The sequence below is a fragment of the Lissotriton helveticus genome, chromosome 2_1 (genome assembly GCF_964261635.1).
Source record: "Lissotriton helveticus chromosome 2_1, aLisHel1.1, whole genome shotgun sequence".
In the NCBI taxonomy this organism is placed as follows: domain Eukaryota; kingdom Metazoa; phylum Chordata; class Amphibia; order Caudata; family Salamandridae; genus Lissotriton; species Lissotriton helveticus.
In genome coordinates, this window is record NC_136059.1 from 803,758,956 (window position 1) to 803,782,713 (window position 23,758).

Genomic DNA, 23,758 nt, shown 5'->3' on the forward strand with positions numbered 1-23,758 from the left:
AGGCATTCAGGAACTCAGCAATATTGTGGTCAGAGGTAATCAGCAGACATGAATGGCGCGGGGCAGACTCACAGAAGGCAGTCGAAAAGTCCTGCAAAAAACTGAACCTCGCAGTAAGTAAATTCTGCAGGGCAAATGGTCTGGCAAGGGTCAGGCACGGGCTCATCCACACAGGCTGCCCGGAATTCTATGCCGAAGACGGCGTGCACCTGATGAACGAAGGCATGGGAATATTCTGGAGCAACCTCTGGGGTGCCATGGCATTGGCAGGTTGCAAGTGACAGGGCACGGGGGGGCGTAGTAGGGTGGGAGCCGCTGGGGTACAGAAGCCTCCCAGACGGCGTGGCAGAGAACTACGCAGATAATGGTTGGAAAGGAGGCACACCGGAGGGCTGTGTGCCAGAATTGGACCACTAACCTTAGGATGCCTCACGACTGGGAGAGCTGGCCTAAGAGCAGCGGGTAAGACCACTCACCTTCAGATGCCTCATGGCTGGGTGAGGCGGCTTACTAAAAAGGGGGTAGCAAACGGAGACGGTGCTCGCTACGCCACCCCCGCCGGATGGCAGGGCACAACGAGAATCAGACAAGGTAGCGAGTTGTGGCCTAAATCCAGGGACAGAAGCTACTCCCTACCCCGCGCAAAGAGAGCCCAAATCCAACCTACCAAAGAAAAATGACCCAGAAGGGGCCAAGAGAAACTAGACAGAAATAAATTACCAAGTTTATGCATGTTGTCATTGTATTCCAAATAAACTGCGGCCATCAAATGACCACCACAAAAGGAACGTGTACGCTGGTTCTTTTTGCAGAATGAGGAATACAGTATGGGGGAATGTACGGATGGGGAGGTATGGGGCAAGTGCGAGGGTTATTAGATTTTCGTAACAATAACATGGTAAGAGAAAAAAACATTTTCTAAAGATACCCTTTCTAACAAAATACGTGACACTGCCTGGTGCTCACTGCTGGCACAAACGTCCTCCTACCAGCCCCGATCTTCCGGCCCCACTGCTGGACTCTCCCAGCCTGGGGCTCCGCCTCCACGGAATTCTTTTGTGGGGGAGGGCTAGGAATTAGGAATGCCCGGCTTGTTGGGTTTAAAGGCCCTGAGCGGGGGGGAGGGGGCTGGAAGCAATCTGAAAAGATAGCAAGGGGGTAGGGGGTTCACATGATGCACGCTAAGAGTTTTGAGTGGACATGGGACAACATATGGAACAAGCAGGGAGTGTACATGGAGCAAACAATTATTAAGTTAGACCGAAGGTGGAAAACGGAGACAGAGGTCGAGGCTACATCTTTAAATACCTGGAATGCTGAAAAGACTTCCACTTTGTCACCCGAAGGCAAGAGTCTGCTCAGGAGAGATCACTAAATTTAAACCTACACACATTCTTTTTGGATACAAGCCATTTTAGAACAAGTGAACAGTGCTTTCTTTAAACATTCATGAACTTGGGAATAGCAAAGGCATGCAAACTCTCTTATGGGGGACAGTATAGTACAGCACGTAAGAGACGCCGTGCTCGAGCAAAAGAGATGCCGTGCTCGAGCAGAATATCCAGTCCAGGTGGGCGAGCCGGAAAGGAGACAGGGAGGGGAACAAAAAGCCTCACTGCAAATCAAAAGTGCGCGTTTAACATAAAGTGTGACGCATGCCAAGGAAAAGCAGAGGCGGAGCTTCCACCCCTCTTCCAAAAGCAACCAGACGACAATAGATCTCGCAGAGCGAGCAGCTCATGTGCTGCGCCGCTAGGCGAGACCTAAAAAGGGTTTCCAATGCGAAACAACTCAGTGAGAGCAAGCAGTGATCCCTTGCACTAAATAGATCCCTCTTCCAATATGTTTGGGTGCCTTTGAACACGTTTCTAATATGCAGTTTTTTTTAATTTGACCACATGAACTTTTTGTGGAAGAAGTCAAGTGAATTTGTAAAGAATATGTGTGCCTCCGTAGTTCTTAACCATACTGGGCTATCTAAAAGCACTTGAAGACATGGGCCATGCAAAACATTTGTGAATAGTGCTATTTCATGTCCGAGGTAGGCCTGGGTGGAGTTTGCGGAGTTCTGCTATGAGGAACTCCACGAAGTGACTAAAAAACTGCACTGTGCTATGCGGAGTTCCACAAGCGTCGGAGTGCTTTTGGTCATGTGGTTCACGTTGATTTTCAGCCCCAGGTGTTGGTCATGCTCATAGATACCACCCCCTCGTTATCTACTGACCCCAATACTGCTACGTCCCAATTTTACAACTGGGTCAGTTCAGCAGCTAAAGATCTGGTCCAAGTCAAGCAACGATCACGTAATAGATCTACCCCCTCGGCCCCATGGTATACGGACGAACTACGCACACAAAAGCAACAGTGTCGAAACAGAGAGAGACACTGGCGGAAAGACTACACCCAGGAATCTAAATCCCTGTACAAAGAATCGGTAGCCATATACAAAAATCTCATCATAGACGCCAAGAAAAAGTATTATTGTCATAAAATAGAAACCGCACAAAACTCAAATAAATGCCTATATGAGACTACCAAACAGTTAGCAGGCTCTTCTGTTGACCTTACTCCCCCCCGTCTCAAGCTCTCTGCGATGCTTTGTCCACATTTTTCTTTAGCAAAGTTGATGATATTTATCGAATCTTTGCCAATACCGCTACCCAATCCCATAGGGCCTCTATTCAGCTCGATGGACCAGTTTTTCACCAGTTCGAAAAGGTGACCTGCTCTCAGGTACTAAACACCATATCTTCCATTAAATCGGGGTCGGCCTGGGACCCTTGTCCTTTGAAGGTTATGCGGCCTATCATGGATGTAGTTCTTCCATCCATAACTGAGATCTGCAACTCCATGTTTTCCACAGGTTCCTACCCGGATACCTTAAAGAAAACACTCATAAAACCACTCCTCAAGAAACCCACCCTTGATAAAGAAGAACTTAAAATTTACCTGCCCATTGCTAGTCTGCCACTATTAGCGAAAATCGTGGAAAAAATTATGAACACCCAACTCTCCTTCTTTATCGAGGAGAACAAAAGGCTGGACGAATCGCAGTATGGCTTCCGCCGATATCACGGAACTGAGACCGCCCTGGTCAAAGCGGCAGATGACATTAGATCCATCCGGGATGCGGGAGGCTCAGCCATCCTGATCCTACTGGACCTATCGGCGGCTTTCGACACGGTCGACCATACCACCTTGGTCGACCGTGTCGAGAGTATAGGGATCCGAGGCAATGCCAAAAATCTCATTGCCTCCTTCCTAGCTAACAGGACCCAGGTTGTCACTGTGGGACCTTTCGAATCCTCCCCCCTGTCAATACCTTGTGGAGTTCCCCAGGGCTCATCCCTCAGTCCGACACTCTTTAACATTTATGTGTCGGACCTAGCCAAAGTCATCAGGGCACACGGGATGAGCCTGACGTCCTACGCAGACGACACCCAACTGGTCCTAGCAGTTAAGAACGATGGGCCACAAAAAGCCAACATGCTCAATCAGGGCATGCAGGCAATTGGTAGTTGGATGGCCCACAATTGCCTGAAATTAAACTCTGATAAATCAGAAGTTGTAATTTTCGGCAATCTCTCCCCGGACTGGTCCTCTTTATGGTGGCCGTCATCTATGGGCCAGCCTCCAGACCCGGTTGATAAGGTTAGGAACCTGGGTGTCCTGTTCGACAATCGACTGAACTTCTTACCTCATGCCAACCAGATTTCCTCCTCAGCCTTTTACAAACTACGGCTCATTAAGAAAATTCTGCACTTTGTACCTGAACATCTCGCCAAAACATTGGTGAGCGCCCTGGTTCTCTCCACCCTAGATTACTGCAACGCCTTGTTTCTAGGTGCCCAGGAGAGAGTGCTAGCCAAAATGCAGGTTATCCAGAATGCAGCCGCTAGGCTTCTAGGGCGCATCCCTAAATACCAACCGGTCTCACCAATTATAAGACAACTTCACTGGCTCCCGGTGAAAAAGAGGATTAGGTTCAAGGCATTGTGTCTGATCTATAAGGCCTTACATAATACCGGACCAGTGTTTTTCACTCAAAACCTAACTCCCTACTGCCCTCCCAGAACACTGCGCTCCTCCAACTCCTCTGACCTGGTGGTCCCCCGAACTAAAACTGTCAACTGGGGTGACAGAAGATTCCTAGTAGCTGCACCGAAATTGTGGAACACTCTCCCTCTTTCAATTAAGACCAGTACCTCCCTCTGGTCTTTCCGAAAAAACCTCAAAACTTGGCTTTTCAATCTCTGATTCCCCTAACCTTTGTACATCAACACCTCCGTGGGTTAAACACAGCAGTTATCTAGCGCCGAGATGCCCTAGGGCCGTCGTTCGCGCTTTACAAATGTTGTTATAAATAAATAAATATAAATAAATAAATGCTCTGTAACATCAGCACGAACAGCACCATGCAGAGCACAAGAGAGCGCTACCTCTTTTCTGCCGCTCGAGTAGATTTTCTACTTGAGCTGCAGTTTTCTCAACGTAAACGGAAGGTTTCTCAACGTGGGCGGTCACGACCATCCATGACCACCGGTGTTCAAAGATCCGACTGTCCGCCTTGAGAAATCTCAGCAAGTGGATTTTCCTTGCTCTAGAACTTGACGTGGTGACTGCGAGCAAGGAAAAAACTCTGCTCCGTTACGTGGAGAGGAGTTTTTCGGATCTCCGCGTGCCCCCCAGAGTGCAGAGTATGGAAAACTTTGCAAACTCCGCAAACGAAGAGTTAACCACCCAGGCTTAGTCGTGGCAATAAGTAAGGCAGTGCTTGCTCCACACACCTTTTGCTACCTTAATAAAAATTAAAGGATCCTGGCGCTGGTAATGTGTAGCAAGAACGTTTTTTGTTGTGGTGGTGATGTGTTCTGTTATTTTTGGTGGTGCTGTGTTTTGTGCTGCATTATTGCTTGTGATTTAGTTTTGTTGTGTGTGCTGTGATTGTTGGTGGTATGATTGTGTTAGGTTCTATTTTGAGGTTCTATTTTGTTGTGATGCGCTCTGTTATGTTTAAATTACATTTTGATGTTGCTTTGTACATTTTGTTGCAATATGTTCAGTTCTGTACTTTAAATACTTCACCGATGCTGTAACATTGCCTTCCAAAATCACCACGTGCCTTGAAAGTTTGCATGAAAAGCAACGATTTACCATTGTTGCTGCTTGAGCTGTTCATCTATTTAAGGCACAAGCCAGCCAACAATCCTAGCACAGAGCTTCCCTTAAATTAGCACTTGCTTTGTATGATACGGCCCATGGGCCTTTATTGTAAGCTTTTTTCTAGGTGTTGTCCTAGATGTATGTCATGACAACGTGGGCTTTACCCCGCACTGCCATTACGACGCATCCATTACAACGCAAGTTGTTACAACGACTTCCGCTGTAGGCCTTGGATTGTGGAATAGTTTAATTTTCTATTCCAACTCCAGCCCACGTAACAGTAGGGAAGGTGTGGTATAGAAAATAAAACTATTCCTTTGCCAAGAGCGCCCTCCAGCGCAAATCGCGGTAACGACTTGCGTTGTGATGGCAGCGTCGTAATGGCAGCGCGGTGTAAAGCCCACGTTGTCATGGCTGTCTCCCGTTGTCCCTAATTTTCTGCCCCACCATGCATTTCTCTCATGATTGTTAGCAAGACTTTACAGTTATGACTAAAGGCCTGACATATCCTGGCGGTATGAATTCTCCATTGCAACAGCCAGTATCCATAGTGCCAAGACTGTGTTCTGCCTGCCCAATTTAAAAGTGGCCAGGCATTTAATTTAATCACAGAGGAGACTACTCCATCTCTGCCATAATGAAACCTCTCCATGTCCTGATGGAGTAAGGGCTGTCGGAGGTTGACTTCTAATTTCGGCCACTTAGTTTAGATGGGCCGAATTAGAGGTTACATTTCACTGCCCATCACCACGAGGATAAACCCTGGTGATAAGAGGCAATAAAACTGTCCATGGCAAAAGATCTTTTTCTTTTTACTTTTCAAAAAGAAAATTCTACTTTGGGAATTTTTTTTACAAAATAACAAAGATAACCGGTTTGCCGTACAATTCCATCATGCTTGATGGAGCCGTGCCTCAAACTGCAAACAGCATTGACACGAACCTCCGTTATTGCGGTTCCTGGCAATGCTTTAAGAAATGACCGCCAGTTTGGTGTTCATTTCATAATCTGGCAGGTGCAGTAAAGGCAATGGAGTAAATTCCTCTATCACCCTGACTGCCAAACCTCCGCCTGCCAAATTATAAATCAGCTCCTAAAACCTCATTGCCATGAATTCTACTGTTTGTTTTATTTCATCTATATATAACTTTAGATGTACACACTGCTACAAAACACTGACAAAAAACTATATTTAACTATAAATATTATGTCATGTCGTTAAATACATTTAAATAAGGATCCCTTCCTTATGTCCCATTTCTAGAAGTATTTCCTGAAATGCAGCTATTTTCGGAACATGAATGGATTATTTTAAATGTCAATGTGACTGGGTACTATCGAACTAATTATGATCAGCAGAACTGGGAGAGAATAATTCAGCAGCTGGAAAAAGATCCCAAGGTGAGGCCCTGCTTATTTATGTTCTTTTTTTGCAACTTTAGCTAATTCATATATTTCATATTGTCGTTCTTAAAGATAGAAAGTGCTCTGATGGGACTGACAGAAATTAAATCTCCATTTTCCATACATTAGATCCAGGAAATAGCATTAACTTCTAGTCAGTGTCCAGAATTCCAAAACATTGTCTCACAAAACAGCCCCAACCAAGCCACCCTAACGTTCATATATCCCTTTGAAGCACTTGCCATAAAACCTAGAGGCATATGTACAAGGAAATGTTGGCGCGCCGAGATGCGCCAAATTTGACAGCGCAGGACTCCAACATTTCTGAAACGCAAGGATGCACCGTAATTACAACAATACGGCGCGCCCCTGTATTTTCCCTAGTGCTGGCACTAAAATTAGCTGCCTAGCGCCAATGAAGGGTGCCCACATTGAAGCAAATTATTGTTTATGTGCAGGAAAGTGCCCCATCCTGCATATAAACAATCAATAATGGTGATGTGTTACTTCTATGTGTGTTGCAGAGTGCAGCACACATAGAAATAGCAACAGCACACATAGAGGTAACAAATCACCATTATTTATTGATTGTTTATATGCAGGAAGGTAACCCTTCCTGCACATAAACAATCATTCATGGCGTTTTGTTCTTTCTATGCATGCTGCACAATGCAACACACATAGAAAAAGCAAAAACAAGGAGAAATAAAAGTATTTCTCCTTCTATTGCCATTCTTACGCCTGCTCTTCCATGGCGTTCATTTTTGGCGCTACCTCAGATTTACACATCCTTGTGAAACTGAGGCTGAGTCAAAAAGCAATGGGTGTTGCAGTGGAATGCCCCCAGCAACACCCATTGCACACCCCTTTCACGCAGATACCTATGTGAAAGGGTACCATATTTACAAAGCAGCGTTAAGCCATAAAAATATGCCACTATGCACCTATGGAGCAGGGCATTGCACCACAGCAATGTTGTTAAAAGTGATGTTCCTGTGGCACAATGCCCTTGTAAATATGCTCTCTAGTCACATTCGATAATATGTAAAGATAGAAACGATAGGGCTTGTAAATTTACAAGCCCCATGCGCCACTTTTGCGTAATTTTTAACATGGGAAAAATGACGTACGGGTGGCGCAAGGGGCTTGTAAATAAGCCCAGATGAGTATTAAAAAAAAGAGTTGGCTGTTAAGGTTTATGTTGAGCTGCTAAGCAGAGTGGCCATGCAGGAGCAATTTTTAGCTCCCGTGTAAATATAATGGGTCTCTGTGGTTTTGTAGGTCTGAGCTAGAGACAGATCTAGCTGTCTCTTCAGACTCATTCAATCAAACCATGATGCAGCCCCTTTAACCACGGCTTGCTTCGAGTTGTCATTCACATTAGGTTACTCAGTGAGCAATAGGTCACCCTTCATCGGCAATGGGTTTTCTTTCGAGTCCACAAATCAACCAGGAGAAAATATCTCTTTTCTCACTCCCCAGTGTGCGGCATTCTTGATGACAACAAGGGATTTCACTTGAATGATTGTATCTAACTTATATGTAGCAAATTGATACAGTTCAGTTGAACACAATCTTGAAGCTATGACGTAATGACTTCGAGCAGTTCTACAATCATGCAACAATTGATTCAATCAACAAAGAAAAAAGGAATAAACACAGGAATATCGTAAGATTTCTATTTTCTATTTCTATTTTAATGTTTGTAAAGCGCTCGATTGCCGTGGCGTCTTGGCGCTAATGTGTGTGAAACCAAATCCTGAAAGCTACAACCTGAGCCAGCCTAAGTTACAAAGAGCAGCGTCTTCAGACTCTTCCTAAACAGCCTTGTGTTTGGTTGAAATCTCATGTCCAGAGGTAGTCTGTTCCACAGATGTGCTGCTCTGTTGGATAGTGTCCTACCTCCCCATCTGGCTCGTTTGACTCTGAAGGTTTTAAGAAGTCCTAAATTGGTGGATCTCAAAAGGCGAGGGGGAGCATAAGGCGTGAATAGCTTGAAAACTTCATCGGCACCCCCTCCATAAACTGCCTTATGAACCAAGCACAAGGCCTTGAAGTCAACCCGCTGCTGTACTGGTAGCCAGTGCAATGATTTAATGCCTGATGAAGTGGGGCAGCCCCTCGGAATTTTCAGAAGCAACCTGGCTGCCGCATTCTGAAGGGACTGAAGCTTTCCCATCTGCATTCTGTCTATGCCCATGAACAAGGCGTTGCAGTAGTCTAATTTGGAGAGAAAAAGGCTCACCATCACCGTTTTCTGTAGATCCTGCGAGATGAATGGAAAGATCTTTCTTAAAGTTTTTAGGAGAAAGAAACAGGACGATGTCAGGCTATTAACCTGGGCTGAGAAGTTTAGCTTATCATCAAAAATGACCCCCAAGTTCCTAACCTTAGAAACCGGGACCGGGCATTTCCCAGCCTCAACTGGCCACCATGAGTTGTTCCATACGGGGGTCCCCCTCCAAATTCTATCACCTCCGTTTTGTCTGTGTTGATCTTCAGGAAATTGTGGTTCATCCAGACCATGATCTCAGATATGCAAGCGTGGAATTTAGCAGCTGTGACCTCAGGCTGTTTACCAATGGAGATAACAAGCTGTGAGTCATCAGCGTAGGATACCAACACGAAACCATGTCTTTTGATGAGCCTTGCTAACGGGGTGACATATATGTTGAAAAGTATGGGGGATAGGGATGATCCCTGAGGGACACCGCAAGGAAGATGGAAACTCTTGGACTCTAGTCCATCCCAAACCAGCCTTTGCTCTCTCCCCTCCAGAAAGGAGGTGAGCAGGGAAAGGGCAGTGTCCTCAACCCCCAGATCCTTCAGCCGTTGCACTAACACCGTGTGATTCACGGTGTCAAATGCAGCCGATAGGTTAGGAGTATGAGGGCCGCCCTACCCCCTTCGTCAACCACCCGCCGAATTTCCTCAGTTGCAACAATCAGAGCCGATTGAGTGGAATGGCAGGCGCGAAAGCCATGTTGAGTTGGGTCTAATGGCTTGTTAGCGTTTAAATAATCACCCAGCACTTTGTTCATTGATTTCTCAATGACCTTCGCCACCATCGGTAATCCTGCAATCGGGCGGTAGTTCTTTAAAGCCTCCGGGTTTAGGTTTTTTTTTTTTTAATAAGGGCCTAATGGCCGCTTGTTTCCACCGAGCCGGCTATGATCCCGTTGTCAGTGCTTGGTTGATAAGGGGCGTCAACGTTTTGCAAATCTTCTTAGGGGCTAGATGCATGATGGCAGGGGGGCAGGGGTCACTTGGAGAGCCTGATTTTATAGAGAGGAGCTGCTCTTGCACCTCCCTGTTTACCAATTCAGGGAAACAGGAGAGTTTACATTGCGTCACCGGCTAGACATCCTCTGCATTGAGTGTAATAGTAGACTGGAGTCCCTGAGCTTTTAGAAGATCGTCATATATCATCTGTACTTTATTTTGAATCAAAAATTCATGTATTTTCTTATAATAAATCATGTAGAAAAGGATACAATCATAGTGAAAATGAATCTCATACAGACACATGAAAAAGGCAATTCTTCATAAAAACCTATACTTCATATGTCTAAAACATCCATTCCAGATCAAATATAATAAGTGCTATATTCCAAAATCAATATACAAAACACAGAATATCTTTAGGAACAAGGAATTGGAGAATAGATTCGACGTTTCGGTCTTCTGTGGTATAAATCCTTCAGACCATCTTCAGGACAATGAGATAATGGCTTGCCTCCTTTTTTGTATAGAGGAGCGTTACCTCAACATTCTCAATCATGAACTTTAAAGAGAAATCATCAGATATGTTTTGTATTTGTTGTTGAAAATTAGAGTATCGAGAAGTTACGTTCCTCTCCTTCTTCGAAGCTGACAAGCTGATTCTGCACCGAATTGTCCAATACAAGGGTCCTTTCTTTTAATACATTATCATTATCTCATTGTCCTGAAGATGGTCTGAAGGATTTATACCACAGAAGACCGAAACGTCGACTCTATTCTCCAATTCTTTGTTCCTAGAGATATTCTAAGTGTTTTGTATATTGATTTTGGAATATAGCACTTATTATATTTGATCTGGTTGTGGGTCCCACATCACCTTTTACTGGTCGGCCCCATCATTTTGTGTTACTCCACTATTAGGCATAGGTCACTGAGGTCAGCCATCAGTGTGGAGCTCAAATCTAGACATGAGTAATAAAAAGTTGTTGCTCACAGACAAAAAACTGAAAGCCATCACACAGATCCATGCACAGACCACATACTGACATAGACATACACTGATATGATGCTCGCCACACACACCAAACAAGTGTATAACACTAGGGGTGAGCGGAACTTGCAGAGTTTCACTCCGCAGAGTTACATAAAAACTCTTAGAGATTCCGCAGAGTTCCAGGAGTTGGAGGAAATCGGGACGTTGCACTGCTCATGGTGATTTTTAGCACCAGGAGCTTGTATTGTGATGCAAAATCATCCTGAACGGGACCACACAACGTGCCAATAGAGCGCTGCTTCTTTTCCTGCCACTTGAGTAGATTTTCTACTAGAGCAGCAGCTTTCTCAATGCAAATGGGTACCACTGCCTGCAGCCACCTATGTTGAAAAATCTTACCGGATGACGTTGCATCGCACTAGGAGACGCAAAGGCAGAGTTTTGGCAGAACACGGAGTGGGCAAAACTCTGCCGGCGAAGCTGAATTTATCGCCCACCCCTATATAGCACAAGTCAGTGCTTTAAATGGGCCGGTACTCACCGCTACTGAGTACCGGCACTTCTTTAATTTATCACTCTGAGTACCGGCACTTCTCTACTGACCTGGAGAGTACCGGTACTCATGAAAGGGTAGTCTCATTAGCTGTGCTGGTGAGCACGAGTGGAATGTGTCTCTGGCAGCCAAGGCGCCGCTTCTGTAGCCCCGATCTGAGCTATTCAACAGAGCTCATTTGAATAATGTCCGGGTGCTCACCATCACACTGTGCTTGACAGAGCAGGGTCCATTCAGGCCCTGTGCTGTCAATCACATTCACACTATCCTGTGCGTTTGTGCAAGCACAGGAATCATGTCAGTCCCCTGGCAGTGGCAATCATGCTACGGCCAGCCCGGCCCTGATGGCAATTAAAAAAGCCATGGTAGGTGAAGAGAAAAGATGGCTTGTATCATACCTGAGTCTTTTGTCTGTCTGCTATGTTTGTGTGTATGCCTGTTTTTGTAAGAAAAAAGTGAAAGAATCATGACACTCTCTGCTATGCGACAAAGATTCATAAATAACGTAACAGGGAGGGTTGGTGGGTGAGTGGATGAGTGAGTGGATGGATGAGTGAGCAAGGGTAGATGTAAAGATGGATGGATGGATGAATGGATGGATGAGTGAAAGCATGCATGGGTGAAAGAGGGTGAATGATTGGATAAAAGGGCAGATGATGGGTGGATAAGTGAAAGATTGGATGGATGAATGAAAGGTAGGGAGGATGGATGAAAGGGTGGATGATGGATGAGTGAAAGGAGGGATTGAGTGAAAGGGTGGATGGAATGAAGAAGTGAAAGGGTTGATGGATGGATGAGCGAAAGGATTGATGGATGAGGGAAATGGTGGATGAAGAGATGGATGAGTGAAAGCATGAATGCCTAGGTTTGGAGATGGATTGATGGATGGATGGATAGGTTTAGATATGAAGGGTGGATAGACGGAATGGTGAAAAACTGAATGATGGATGAAAGACTGAAGAGACGATAAAATGTAAAGGTTAAATGGTGGACATCAGCAGGTAAATGGTAGGATGAAAGGATGAATGGATAGATTGATGTAAGAGACAAGCGATATCTACTGGGGAGGGTCATGATGAGTTGCTTCATTTGCTTGGTATATCAAACAAATGAAGGAGTATACCCTGAAGACAAAAAGATGTCCACGCGGTGTGAAGAGAGGTGTACAAAGGAGGGGGAAAAGTTCTCCTTTTTAAGAAGACCCCTCACTCACCAACCTAGTTAGTGACATGCTTCATCATTGGGGTCCCACCCTAATAGCCGAATGGTATCATCATTCATTTGCTTTGTGCATAAGAGCTTTGGTGCGACGTGGGGGTATTTTCAGTTTCTTCCTACTCGCATGCTCAAAAATATATAGTATTGTGGCAAACAGCAATTAACAGTATGACATTAAGAAGGTGCAACTATTGCAAAGAAATGGAATGTTAACATATTATCGCATTTTTCTTTCATTTTGTGTAATTAATTAATCTGCTATGTTTATATAAACACATTTCGCATGTGTTTTGGTATGTGCTGCAACTAATATAGATGTTGTTAAGTATCATCGTGTCTTGCCCTTAGCCCCTCCCCCTAGCGCCACCCCCCACTACACCTCGAGCTCATTTTAATGAGTACCCGCACTTATTTTTTCCCATTTAAAGCACTGAACCTAACCGAAAGCAGAGTCATACACAGCTTTACATATGTGTAAAACAAAGCGTTAATGTACCTTCAGATTATAAACATCCTACATTTAGGAAACCATGCCATACGCCTGTCAAGAATCCAGATTATACACCACCAACATCATTTAAAGAACACGTCTGTCGAAGGGACGGGTTTTATGTGCCACATAATGCCCAAAATATCCAATTCGTTGCCTTATACACAAAGAGAACCACAAGGTCTAGATTATTTTTAACATGTTCATCATGGGGGCATAATATTCTACATAATAGCACAATAAAATAGGCACTGCACTGTTGTCAATAGTGAGCACGAGGCTTGAAAAGATGTGGCTGTTTTATGTAGAGGCTGTGCATTATTTTGTGAAAATGCACCTGTTAGTGAATTAAGGCACCTAGATAGAGTGGAGAATGTGTCTCCTAGGATTGCTGTCCCGTGTGCGAGTTTTTTCCTGTTACCACTTTTTCACAGATGTCAGAACTTGTCATTTATTATTAAAATGTACCGCTACTACAACGTACAATAATAATTATACTAATACTTTTTTAAAGGCATGATCCGACTTTGTTGAGATGCCACATTTAGGACTGTTTTGGTTCAGCTGTGAGGAAATATAATTTTTTCACTTCAATTCAACGTTGAAAGGCCAACATACATAAACTAAAATTGGTGCACCGAGTACCCCAGCAAACAGTGTTTGCAATCACCACGAAATATTTCCTTCCCTTGGACTTTTTAACAAGAAGGTCAGCTCAGAGAGTTAGAGAGTAGTGCATCCAGAATGAGGTAAACAAACTGCTGACAATTTATTATGCACTAGGCGTGTAAAGACGCTATGTGGTCACTCCTTATGTTAAGCTTGTTTTATTTAGGTATATGGAGCAACGCCTCATCCACCATCCAGCCCCGTTCTACCAACAACCAACTGCCGGTCTCAGAACCTTAAATAGTGCATTCCACCACATCACGTTCCAGGTATCCTTGGATACCAGGATATCACACACCTTCCCCTTTTACACCAATGAGATATTCTCATTGAAAAGTTATATACATACAAAACATTGAAATGAAGTGTAGATGGCAGGACCCACCTAAACCAGGATGAGGAACAAAGTAAATCACAGCAATAACTATTTACACATTCAACATAGTTTGAACAGAATAAGTTTATCAATAGTTTATAACTCTCTCTATAAATATTTACTTGAACAGTTACACAGTATCACTAAAACCACACATAGGGGGTCATTAGGATGGCGGACGGAAGTGCCTCCGCAGCACCGGAGTATGCGGAACATGCCTATTCTCCGTCCGCCCGTCGCGGACACTCCGTCCGCCAGATCAGGATAGCAAATAGAGGTCAAAAGCAGACGTAACCAATCCAGATACGCCGCCGTACGGACTGACGTCTACGCCCGTCCACCAAATCAAGATAGCGGAAAATACACATAAAAGCGCTGCGGAAAAACAACCTGCCTGAACACAGCGGATTCACCACAGCGACCATACCCACCACGAGCCGCTCGCCGACATGGACCCTGCACTACACGCATACCCGATACTCTACGCGATCCACCACGTCCTAGTCTTGGCCCACCATCGAGGACGACGCAGGTAGGCTACAAACATTTCGCTGCCTGGTGAGGAGTACCTGCAAGGGACGTGACGTAGAGAGGGGGGAGTGACATGTAGCGGAAACGACTGATACGTGTGGAGGGCACCACCTGCAAGGCTCGTCACCCAGGTAGGGGGGAGTGGCATGTAGCGGAAACGACTGATTCTTGTGGAGGGCACCACCTGCAAGGGTCGTCACCCAGGTAGGGGGGAGTCACATGTACCGGAAACCACTGAGTCGTGTGGACGGCAGCACCTGCAAGAGTCGTGACCTAGGTAGGGGGGAGAGACATTTATCCGAACACACTGCCTTGAAGGAAAAACAAATACACACCAGCATCACACACGCAAGAATGACTCCGACAACCCACGACACATGAATGACAACTTTATTTACACATAATCGGGGTAACATCACAGTGTAGGCTCGAGCATGGGCAGTGTGGACACCAGAGCAGGTACATCAGAGGCAGTACATCACAGGGCATACAGCAGTATGAGAACAGCAACAGGGCAGTGTGGACACCAGAGCAGGTACATCAGAGGCAGTACATCACAGGGCATACAGCAGTATGAGAACAGCAACAGGGCAGTGTGGACACCAGAGCAGGTACATCAGAGGCAGTACATGAGAGGGGCTAAGTGCACCAACAGTCCTTGGCAAGGCACAGGTCCATCAGAGGCAGCACATGAGAGGGGCTAAGTGCACCAACAGTCCTTGGCAAGGCACAGGTCCATCAGAGGCAGCACATGAGAGGGGCTAAGTGCACCAACAGTCCTTGGCAAGGCACAGGGCCATCAGAGGCAGTACATCACAGGGCATAGAGCAGCATGAGAACAGCAACAGGGCAGTGTGGACACCAGAGCAGGTACATCAGAGGCAGTACATCACAGGGCATACAGCAGTATGAGAACAGCAACAGGGCAGTGTGGACACCAGAGCAGGTACATCAGAGGCAGTACATGAGAGGGGCTAAGTGCACCAACAGTCCTTGGCAAGGCACAGGTCCATCAGAGGCAGCACATGAGAGGGGCTAAGTGCACCAACAGTCCTTGGCAAGGCACAGGGCCATCAGAGGCAGTACATCACAGGGCATAGAGCAGCATGAGAACAGCAACAGGGCAGTGTGGACACCAGAGCAGGTACATCAGAGGCAGTACATCACAGGGCATACAGCAGTATGAGAACAGCAACAGGGCAGTGTGGACACCAGAGCAGGTACATCAGAGGCAGTACATGAGAGGGGCTAAGTGCACCAACAGTCCTTGGCAAGGCACAGGTCCATCAGAGGCAGCACATGAGAGGGGCTAAGTGCACCAACAGTCCTTGGCAAGGCACAGGGCCATCAGAGGCAGTACATCACAGGGCATAGAGCAGCATGAGAACAGCAACAGGGCAGTGTGGACACCAGAGCAGGTACATCAGAGGCAGTACATCACAGGGCATACAGCAGTATGAGAACAGCAACAGGGCAGTGTGGACACCAGAGCAGGTACATCAGAGGCAGTACATGAGAGGGGCTAAGTGCACCAACAGTCCTTGGCAAGGCACAGGTCCATCAGAGGCAGCACATGAGAGGGGCTAAGTGCACCAACAGTCCTTGGCAAGGCACAGGGCCATCAGAGGCAGTACATCACAGGGCATAGAGCAGAATGAGAACAGCAAGAGGGCAGTGTGGACACCAGAGCAGGTACATCAGAGGCAGTACATCACAGGGCATACAGCAGTATGAGAACAGCAACAGGGCAGTGTGGACACCAGAGCAGGTACATCAGAGGCAGTACATCACAGGGCATACAGCAGTATGAGAACAGCAACAGGGCAGTGTGGACACCAGAGCAGGTACATCAGAGGCAGTACATGAGAGGGGCTAAGTGCACCAACAGTCCTTGGCAAGGCACAGGTCCATCAGAGGCAGCACATGAGAGGGGCTAAGTGCACCAACAGTCCTTGGCAAGGCACAGGTCCATCAGAGGCAGCACATGAGAGGGGCTAAGTGCACCAACAGTCCTTGGCAAGGCACAGGGCCATCAGAGGCAGTACATCACAGGGCATAGAGCAGCATGAGAACAGCAACAGGGCAGTGTGGACACCAGAGCAGGTACATCAGAGGCAGTACATCACAGGGCATACAGCAGTATGAGAACAGCAACAGGGCAGTGTGGACACCAGAGCAGGTACATCAGAGGCAGTACATCACAGGGCATACAGCAGTATGAGAACAGCAACAGGGCAGTGTGGACACCAGAGCAGGTACATCAGAGGCAGTACATCACAGGGCATACAGCAGTATGAGAACAGCAACAGGGCAGTGTGGACACCAGAGCAGGTACATCACAGGGCATACAGCAGTATCTGAGGCACCACAAGTACGAATCACCAACAACCCGTAACAAGGTCCACAGCAGTGGAAGACTGTGTACAATGGACAATTCACACACCATGTCCAATTACATGTGAGTGAAGACAACAGCACCTTACATCACACTATCAGGTGGATTGCGTGAAGTTCCCGCATCGGACAGACTGGCAGCACCAGAAACCGTAGTGTGACACACAGCCACAGATGTAGTGACTGACACGTGAGCCACAGACCCAGACAGACTGCCAGCACCTGAAACAGGAGTGTGAGACACAGCCACAGCCCAAGTGACCGACACATGGGCCACAGACCCAGACAGACTGCCAGCACCTGAAACAGGAGTGTGAGACACAGACACAGCCCGAGTGACCAACACATGCGCCACAGACCCAGACAGACTGCCAGCACCTGAAACAGGAGTGTGAGACACAGCCACAGCCCGAGTGACCGACACATGCGCCACAGACCCAGACACACTGCCAGCACCTGAAACAGGAGTGTGAGACACAGCCACAGCCCGAGTGACCGACACATGCGCCACAGACCCAGACACACTGCCAGCACCTGAAACAGGAGTGTGAGACACAGCCACAGCCCGAGTGACCGACACATGCGCCACACACCCAGACACACTGCCAGCACCTGATACAGGATGAGGCACAACTGATACAGTGCCACTACATGATGCATGACAGCAAACAACAGACACAGTGCCACTACCTGACACATGCGAGTCAACTGCAGCGGCGCCACTGGGACCACTGAAATGATGAGCCACAGGGCTGTATGGGCCAGGAGGCAGGGTGGCTCTGGGAGCGGGGGATAGTTGCAATTGGCCGACATCGGGTTGGGCATGTGTCAATGGTGTGTGTTTCCGTTTCTTGGTGACATGTGACTGCACCCTGGACAGGACAGGACTGGCAAGTGGGCCTGACTGGGCAGAAATATCACCCACCATGGGAGGTGCATCTGCTGGCGGGGGAATGCTCTCTGGGGACGTGCTTGAGCCAGCTTGTCGTTTGCTGTGTGGCTGCCTTCTGGGCTCTGCAACATGTGGCATGGGGGATGCTACTACAGGGTCAACCTCCATCCGCTCCTGACGGGCCCTGATGGGAGTGGAGGTAAGGGGTGACTCCACTGCGGAGACATCTGTATTCCGTTTCCCAGAAAACAGCAACCGCAGTGCATCAAGGGGTGATGTATGCCTGTCCTTGACAGCACCACTGTCCATGGGAGATGCCTTTGCCCTTGGATGTCCTATTTCCGTAGGAGGAATGATGTCTGTGGATCTTCCCTGTTCCCTGGATGGTGCCCTGTCCCAGGCAGCAGACTTGTCTTTGGTGTACACATCCCCAGGACACACCTTCTCCCTGTGTGTGTCCCTGCCCCTGGGAGTGTCCGTGCTCTTCTTAGGTGCGTATGTCTTGTGACTGTCCTTGTCTCTGCCCTTGGGAGTGGCTCCTTCCTTCCTAGTCTCCCTGCCCTTGGGAGTGGCTCCTTCCTTCCTAGTCTCCCTGCCCTTGGGAGTGGCTCCTTCCTTCCTAGTCTCCCTGCCCTTGGGAGTGGCTCCTTCCTTCCTAGTCTCCCTGCCCTTGGGAGTGGCTCCTTCCTTCCTAGTCTCCCTGCCCTTGGGAGTGGCTCCTTCCTTCCTAGTCTCCCTGCCCTTGGGAGTGGCTCCTTCCTTCCCAGTCTCCCTGCCCTTGGGAGTGGCTCCTTCCTTCCCAGTCTCCCTGCCCTTGGGAGTGGCTCCTTCCTTCCCAGTCTCCCTGCCCTTGGGAGTGGCTCCTTCCTTCCTAGTCTCCCTGCCCTTGGGAGTGGCTCCTTCCTTCCCAGTCTCCCTGCCCTTGGGAGTGGCTCCTTCCTTCCCAGTCTCCCTGCCCTTGGGAGTGGCTCCTTCCTTCCTAGTCTCCCTGCCCTTGGGAGTGGCTCCTTCCTTCCCAGTCTCCCTGCCCTTGGGAGTGGCTCCTTCCTTCCTAGTCTCCCTGCCCTTGGGAGTGGCTCCTTCCTTCCCAGTCTCCCTGCCCTTGGGAGTGGCTCCTTCCTTCCTAGTCTCCCTGCCCCTGGGAGTGTCCCTGCTCTCATGAGGTGCCTTCCTCTTCTCACTGTCCATGTCCAAGGTAGTGTCAATGGAACTGGGAGTAAGGTTTGCCTTGGGAGTACCTTGTGTGTGGGATGCCTGTGCAGCATGTGTAGCCATTGAACCCAAACCCTCTATTGGATCACGTGTCTGTACTCCACTGTCTCTGACGGTGTCTCTGTGAACAGATTTAGCTGACCTAGGGGATGGTGTCTGAGCCCTCCGAGACTTGACGTGCTGGCTGACGCTGCTTCTAGTGCAATGACCTGTGTTCGAGTCCTGGTCAGACAATTGACTCCCCCCTGAGACATCCAGTGTTGTAGATGGTGGAACAGAAGTTGCACCCAGTCCCTGCGACTGTACAATGGCAGACGACACACTGTTCCCCAATGACTGCACTGTCCTGTGTAGAGCAGCCAGATCGCCATGCATACCTTCCATGAAAGCTACCACCTGCCCCAACTTCCTATCGTGGTCTTGGAAAGCATTAATCATATTGGTCTGCCCCACACACAGCTGTCGCAGCAGATCAACAGCCTCAGCACAAAGAGCATTTTGGCTCACGGAGGCCGGGGCAGCGGTTCCGGCACCGAACGCTACTCTGCTCCCCCTACTCCTGCGTGCACGAACAGTACATGGTGCAGTTGGCGGCAGGGTGGGCCCTGTGTGCTGTGTCCCGACCAAAGGTGTTGATTGCCCACTCCCAGTCTGTGACAACAGTGCTGACTCACCAACACTGTCGGAAGATGTTGACGATGTTGTCTCTACATGCGAGTCCTCCGGGACGGTCCTGTCCCCCTCTCCGGCGCTGCCCCCTTCTGTGTCAGTCTGCGTGTGCCCGACGTCTGATCCGGATGCATTGGCTTCAAACATCTCCTCGGTCTGTGGCTGAGTGTCATCTGCCAAAGCTGAAATTCACAGAAAAGAGGTGTAAGTCACGGCCACACTCACGTACAGTACTGGTACGGAATCCCTATTGCCATTGCTGACGATGTACTTTGATCCCCCAACCTGCACACGGGCCACCCCTACCAGTCATCCTCACACGAAATAAGTGGCATTGTCCGTGCCACATGTACAGCATGCGGACAGGGCATGAGCAACTACATCTGCACACCAGTCTTGCCATGGGGTGCACATGCACTACAGCATGTGCATCAACACTCAACTGCTTAGCGAGTGCCGTCTCAACATGCCGCACCGGAAAGTGACTTTTAACTGCGCCAATGTCACCAACATGGCATTGCAACGAGACGCACGATTCACGGAAGTCACTAATGTGTCTGGGCAACATAACATGCATTGCACTCACAAGCAACATTCACTGACAGTATGCTTACCGCCACGTTGCTGGTCATCCACACGCAACCGCTCGGACAGGGCAGGATGCGTCACAGCTATGATACGGTGCATGAGAGGGGTCATTGAGCGTCGGGCCAGTCGTGCCGTTCTTGGAATCATCCCTAGTGTCACTTCCGCTACCTTCCTGCTCAGCCTGGAAATGTCGTCCCAGCGTTTGTGGCAGTGTGTATGTCGTCTATTGGACACCCCCACTGCTCGTACATCACGTGCAATGCTCCTCCACACATCCTTGCGAAGGTGCAGCTTGACCTACCATGATGGGAGACAAAAGGGTGCAAGTTAGTGGACAGTTGGCCAGTCACACAGATTGGGGCAACACGTTACTCTCAGCAGCTATGCACATTGCGAATCATGTGTTGGTCCCACATCACACCGCCAAGATCCCAGAGCCCAGGTGTCATGGTACACCTCATGCACACCAACTTGTCCCCCACTGCACTTACCACCTGTCCGGGTGCGCCGTACAGGCGTCCGTAGTTGCGGAGCACACCGTCCACGAGGACATCCAGCTCCGCGGCGGTGAAGGGACGAGACCGGATCTCTTTGACTCTCGACATGGCAAGGTCACGGAGTAGGGCACTAGAGCGGCAGTCGGTGGTCAGCTCCGCAGCAGCAGCTGGAGGTGATGGTCACAGGCAGCAGTCGGTGGTCAGCTCCGCAGCAGCAGCTGGAGGTGATGGTCACAGGCAGCAGTCGGTGGTCAGCTCCGCAGCAGCAGTTGGAGGTGATGGTCACAGGCAGCAGTCGGTGGTCAGCTCCGCAGCAGCAGTTGGAGGTGATGGTCACAGGCAGCAGTCGGTGGTCATCGTGGAATGTGTGGTATTGCACATGACACATTTATAGGGCCCTGTGGCCATGTCAGTGGCATACGGCGACAGCCATTGGTCAGCCCTAGAAGCGTGTTTGGAAATGGGCCAATGACTGCCCCCGTGTTGCGCTGCACAGCATATGGTACATTCTATTGGGCACACGCTGCCCTTGTTCGCACCTCCCATTTCTGCACGTGCACAGACCGTCACGCTCACACACCGGCAAGTGCATGTGCAAGGTTCCGGGACGGATGGTCGATTTGCAACAATGTTGTATCACTGGCGCCAACATGGCGGGGCACGTGTTCGGCAGGGGACGTGCAGGCCAACACATCCATTAGCTGATGTCAATGCACTGTTGTATAGCTCCTATATATCCTTATATCGTGTTAAGTTAGCATAGGTACATTTGAGATTTGGACGCCATTTTTCCTTTCTTGCAACTTCTGCACACGACCCTTGGTTGTTGACTTGGCTTTCAACCTAGTGGTTTGCCGTGGTGTATGTGAGAATGATATGTTATTGCTCTGATATCAGTCTTGTTTAGTAAACCATGTCTGCACGGAGAGTGCTGGAGTTTCGGGAGCAACACGATATGGAATTGTTATGAGGTCTGATCTCCACGCTTTCATAGTCATAACACAAGTGCAGCCTTTGCCAACTTGGGCTTGAGGCGGGATTGATATTGCTTTGCACGAGAATTGTTAACACACTTGATGCGGTGCACATGCAGAGAGAGCTGGTGTATGCTGATGTGATTCCTTCATGCTAGGACACTAAGGTATGGGCCCGCCCTAAAACAACCCAAAGAGACCTTCTTAGCTAATAATATAATATATGTGTTAGGGAGGGTGAGATATAAGTGTTGTTAACTCATATTCATTACAGCATGTTAACATGCTGTCACCATTCGCTTTTTATGTCTTAGTAACTATGCTGATAATTTTGCTACTGATAATAAGTATACTTGTATTATCAAAGATACTGCGCCTGAGAAGACGGCATTAGTAAATAAACATTTCAAATGCACATGTGTCTTCTTTACTCCATGTTCTGGTTTGTAATGATAATATAACGAAAGAGTGTTCATGAGTCCCACGTACCCTGAGGTACTGTAAGTTCATGTTCTGGTTTGTCTAAACATTGGGTGTTTGATATGTCCAATGAGACACTGTAGCTAGCTCGGTAAGGGGTGAGTTGGTTGCTAAGGTAAGTTTTGGGACATCCTAATTTGCCGAGGTTCCACTCCTCTGTGCACAGTTCTGTGTGAGTACAGAAACCCTGCAACATGGCGCCCAACGGTTTCGGTGGTCTTATATCATGACACTCGAGTAGTTTATCATTCATGCCTTAACCCCTTCACATCCGTTTCCGGAAAACGGGGTGTTGGTGAAACCTACCTATTTTTTGAAATAGGTCTTTATTCAAGCTTGATTCTTACTTAAACGGTTTCTTTGAATTACTACCCAGTTGTGCTACAAAGTATTCTTTGTGTTTTCTTGTTTCCAATTCTGTAATGGCGGCAGCGGTGGCTATTGCGCAGCATAGTCGCGTAGCGGTACGCAACCATCTTCAGACGTACCAGGTCCCAGTAGATGGGATGGCTGTGATTTTCGTGGTAAGTGCAGATCCGGCGTTTCCTTACGAGTTGTTTTACTCTTGGGTTACGTTTCCGGCTGTGGACGCTAATTCTGGTTTGTACCACTCCTACACCGCCTCGGATGTCCCGGCTGAATATACGCCATACAGGGCATTGGAAATACCTATTGATCATTGGCAGCATAGAGTTTGGTTTGATGGCGCCCTCCCCCACTCTTTGTCCCGTGCGAGGTTAGGTCCACTCTCAATTCCAGGTACTAATTGGCCTGCGTTGGGTGGCTTTACCCCGCACCCGAATCACGGGGCTTGTACCCTGGCAGAAATTCGCAGGCTACATGTAGTTTCCATTTCCGTGATTCGTGCTTTAGTGCAATACATTGGTCGACATCTTCCTGGTGGTCCCCAGGGGGGTGCGGCCGCTCCCATGGAACGAGGCGGAATGCGTCTCAATCCAGTGATGGTAAATTCGGTTTTTGGTGCGCGTCCTGTTGACAACGATGACTTCCCATTCTGGCTAGCAGAGAAGTTTGATCAACTGGAGGCGGTTTTTCCGAATTCTACTCCTGCTGATAAACATAGAATGTTGACGATTACTCTACCGAAGGATATTACTCCTGAACTTGCTGACTGTGACAGCTGGGGAAAAACATTTGCGGCATATGACTGCCCTGCCTGAAATCGTTAGACGTGTTCAGAATGATCATGGTCCAGAGGCAGCGGTTGAATTGGGTATGCGCCTGTGTGGTTCTTTTGAGATTGTAAGTGATCTCATTCTCTCCAATGTTAAAGGAGATGCAGTTAACTTTCAGGTGTCGAATGCTTTGGCTGCTCTGCCCGATGCCGACAAACCCCGCCAGTTAGCAAAGATTGTAGTGGCCGCTTATAAAACTATTGGCCGCACAAGTAGAGGTCTGAAATATTTTCCAG

General features: G+C 48.1%; 1 protein-coding gene across 1 annotated transcript in view; it reads left to right on the forward strand.

Moving 5' to 3' along the window:
• The window catches only part of LVRN (laeverin), a 663,539-nt gene that overhangs the window by 351,927 nt on the left and 287,854 nt on the right, over positions 1 to 23,758 (forward strand). Inside the window, exon 12 of the mRNA XM_078675542.1 lies at positions 6,428 to 6,564. Coding sequence (XP_078531668.1) covers positions 6,428 to 6,564 — 137 coding nt within the window. The remainder of the gene's footprint in view (positions 1 to 6,427; positions 6,565 to 23,758) is intronic.